Source organism: Rutidosis leptorrhynchoides, chromosome 2, assembly GCF_046630445.1.
Source record: "Rutidosis leptorrhynchoides isolate AG116_Rl617_1_P2 chromosome 2, CSIRO_AGI_Rlap_v1, whole genome shotgun sequence".
NCBI classification, from domain to species: domain Eukaryota; kingdom Viridiplantae; phylum Streptophyta; class Magnoliopsida; order Asterales; family Asteraceae; genus Rutidosis; species Rutidosis leptorrhynchoides.
The window spans coordinates 49,611,848-49,615,564 of NC_092334.1; the positions used below are offsets into that span (position 1 = coordinate 49,611,848).

The window sequence follows — 3,717 nt, forward strand, 5'->3', positions numbered from 1 at the left end:
AATCCGGATTTTATCCGGGTCAAAAAAATCCGAATTTTATCCGGAAAAAATCCGGTCCCCAGCCAACGTCTAGATCCGGCCGGATCCGGATCGGATCCAGGAACCGGATCCGGTTCTGACTAAATTCGGATCTTGTCAGATCCGGTTTCGGTTTTTTTCGGTTTTTTTCCGGATCCGGTTTTTTTGTGCACCTATACTCGTAGTAGCTTATGAGTGTGTTTAGATGAAACTAGCTGGTAGCTGAAGCTGGAACTGAAGCTAAAAGCTGGAGGCTATATTTTAAGCTCGAAGCTAGAGCTTATGGATGTAAATGACATATAAGGACAAATAGTGAACAATATATAATGATATAAGGGGTAATGATGTAAATTTATCTATCATAAGCTCCTAGCATATTTTTATAAGCTAGTTTAACTAGCTTATTTTTTTAGAGCTTATTTTTTGATAAGTTCTTAGAAATTTGCCTACCAAACAGGGTTAAAGGCTAAAGCTTATGAAAATAATAATCTTAAATTCTCATAATAAGCTCGTAAAAGCAGGTGTGTCAAACATAACTCATAAAAATGATGATAGATTCATAAATTCATTCATTTAAAATAAATCAACCTAACAATATGCTTGTTCCAACAGATAGTCAATTGCACAAATCAACAACAAACACTTTACAAAGAAAAGCATGTCATATATAAATAAAATCAGATTGCAATAACCTAAGACTCGAGAAAAAAGTATTGGTAGCGAAATTGAAGTCCTCTCGAAAAAAGTTACCTAAATTACTTCGGTATTTACAAGCAACTCCTGAAGTTTGAGTTGCAACAACAACAACAAAAAAAAGAAAAAAAGAAAAAAAAACAACTTTAGTAGTATAAGTTATGACGATTGTAAGGATCTGATATATCGAAGATTAAAAAGCTAGTTGGTTATATTTGTTATTGCTGTTGTGCAGCTTGGTTGTTCTGAAGGGAGATCATGCAGATCATCTTCATCATGGTAGATGTTATCAGACATTTGCCAGATTTGAAGAATATTATCTGAAGCAACACTAGCAATCACCCAATCTTCACATGGGTTCCATGAGAAATCTGAAACTTTACTCGTATGTCCACCATGTATAAACAACAACTCTGGTGGCCCGTCTTTAGCCTCCTCTTCCGTTTGCTCCATACCAATCCTGTGTTTGAACATGATAAACCCATACGTATTACTATAAACATCTAAATCCATATTCAAAATATAATCATGCAAAAAAAGGTAAAAGATGGTATGATTCACGTACATACCTACTAAGATCCCAGACCATGAGTCTCCTTGAAAGACAACAAGATGCTAAAATTGTCTCGTTATTCGGACTCCATCCAACCTGAAACACCTCCTCTCTGTAACAAAAAAAAAAAAAAAAAGATTGGTTGCTGTTATAGATAGGATAAACATAAAGCTTCCAAAAGGGTTCCATGTATGTATATAGATACACAATATAAGTGAGAACTCTTACTGGTGACGATCAAACGTATGACAGGCACTTGTTAGTTTTCTTAAGTCAAACAGTTTCACAGTCTTGTCTGTTGACCCCGTTGCCAAGACCCACTCATTAAACGGATTGAATGATAAGCAGTTAACCTACCTCAAAAGCATAACAATTATTAATTATAAAAATATCTGTAGTAGTAGATGCATCCTAATATTCATTCACGGCAAGTTATTTGCATGTGTATATCATTAATCATTACATAGACTGAGATAAATCAAAATGTAACAACAGAAAATTATGAAGTTTATATGCACCTCGCTACGATGAGCCATTACACTTTGGCTTGGCTTGGTTACTGATGGGGAACGTAAATCCCATATGTGCAGGTATTGGTCATCCCCAACTGAACCAAATAAGTGTTCATGTCTTAAGTGCCATGCTACATCTTCTACCACCCCTTCATGTATCTATCAACCACATAAAAAATATTTATATTTAAAAGATAATACGCAGGTGTATTTGATAGACAATATATGTACCTTAAATATCTGTTTAGCATCCAAGGTTTTATTTTTCGGGGTAGCTTGAATGTCCCACAAGCAAATTTGGGCATCATCTGAACCGCTCAACAGATGACCTTGTTTAAATTTACTCCATGATAAACCATATCCTTCAGTGTTGTGACCCCTCAATCTTAAATCGGGATTGCATTCTCCATCAATAGGAGGCTTAGACGGGTGTTTGCTATAATCAAACACGTAAACTTCTGCGTTGACTGTCTTAGTAGCTATAATAAAAGGGTTTTGAGGCATGTAACGAGCTCTGTTCACCTCTCCATCATGATTTATTTGCTGAGTTATTTGTACCTGAAAGAGAAAAACTACTATTATATGATCAACACACCTTAAACCTAAAGTGATTTTAAATACACAATCGAATACAATTTTAATTCAAATCTCACAAATTAGATCTAAATTCAGAGCTAAAACCCTAAAACCTTCAAAACAGCCAATATTTCATCTAATAACATCAAACATAACTTGTTGCTATTGCATCCAATGGACGTATAATTTACGGTTAAGAACACATAAACCCTAATTCAAATAAAATCACACAGACGAATCTTACATATGTACATAATTTAATTATACATACCAAAATTATACGGATTATTCAACAATTTAACTCACAAATTCAAAAACCTAATTAAACAACATCCCATACAAAAAACGTGCAGTTATTGCAACGAAATATAACACATATTAACTGATATACACGTACATATATATATACATACAAATACAAATTAACTAATAAAATTAAATAAACAGAGCACATAAACACTGAATTGAACAAACCTTTCCATTATTGGCACCAAATCCACCAAAATCAGATCGGTGATCATCATAAGAACGGGAATCAATTTCAGCATCATCAACAGGCAAGTGAACCTGAGCGATCGTAAGGTAATTAGGTTCATTATCAGAAGTGTGGGTCCCGATAATCAATTTCTGTACGGAATAGTCTTTTCCGGCAGGTTCTTCACGGTCAGGTAGCCATTCGACGGTGAGTGAGGGCCACTCGAGCGCGTGAGTTAGAACTAAATCGTACAAAAAAGGAGTATTCTTTTTCCAGATTTTGTATTCTTCGTTGATTAGTCGTTCTTCTATGTCTCGTTTCGTATCATCTTCATTTTTCCCCATATTTTGGTATTGTTGAAAGTTGAGACACTGTTTTTTGGAACAAGTACATATTAGAAGGAAAAAGAAACGAGACTTGTACGGTTGTGTCTACGGTTAACCAACTGAACCGAAAGCTTAAGCCCGTATGGGCTCAGATCGGTTAGAACCTAACATATTAAGTTCTTGACTCGATGACGGGGCCAAAAAATTTATAAAGACATTTGAAGTAGAAAAATAGAATAAAACGTCTTCGATATTAGTAATTTGTCAATATACATCGATGAATAACCTAATAACTAAAAATAATCATATTAACATGTTATCTTTTTTTTTTTTTTTTTTTTTTTTAAGATAAAGAGTTTTACTCGACGAATCTTTATTAAAAAGAATAGAGATTGATTACAAGTGAAGCACAGATGACTAACGGAGAGTCTTATAGTCTCTCAAACAACCTAGCTAATACATCAAAATTATTAGCCACCCGAGCAACAAGCTCACATACAAAAGACACAAACGCTCATCGAGAAATCTTTCAATCAGACTTTAGCGGAATAGTTTGAGGTGTGT

The 3,717-nt window shown here is 34.5% G+C and overlaps 1 protein-coding gene across 2 annotated transcripts; it reads right to left on the reverse strand.

Annotated features, from left to right (window-relative positions):
- Window positions 1–679: 679 nt before the first annotated feature.
- On the reverse strand, window positions 680–3,338 carry LOC139890848 (histone-binding protein MSI1-like). Of its 2 annotated transcripts, none has more exons than XM_071873776.1 (6): window positions 2,827–3,338; window positions 2,008–2,334; window positions 1,783–1,935; window positions 1,493–1,617; window positions 1,281–1,376; window positions 680–1,171 (listed from the first exon to the last, which is right to left on the reverse strand). In XM_071873776.1, the coding sequence occupies exons 1-6, from the start codon at window positions 3,169–3,171 to the stop codon at window positions 913–915; spliced, it is 1,305 nt and encodes a 434-aa protein (XP_071729877.1). In that variant the 5' UTR covers window positions 3,172–3,338; the 3' UTR covers window positions 680–912. The 2 variants fall into 2 exon arrangements, with proteins under 2 accessions (XP_071729877.1, XP_071729878.1); XM_071873777.1 differs by having other exon boundaries at window positions 1,002–1,171; window positions 1,277–1,376.
- Between the last annotated feature and the right edge of the window lie 379 nt (window positions 3,339–3,717).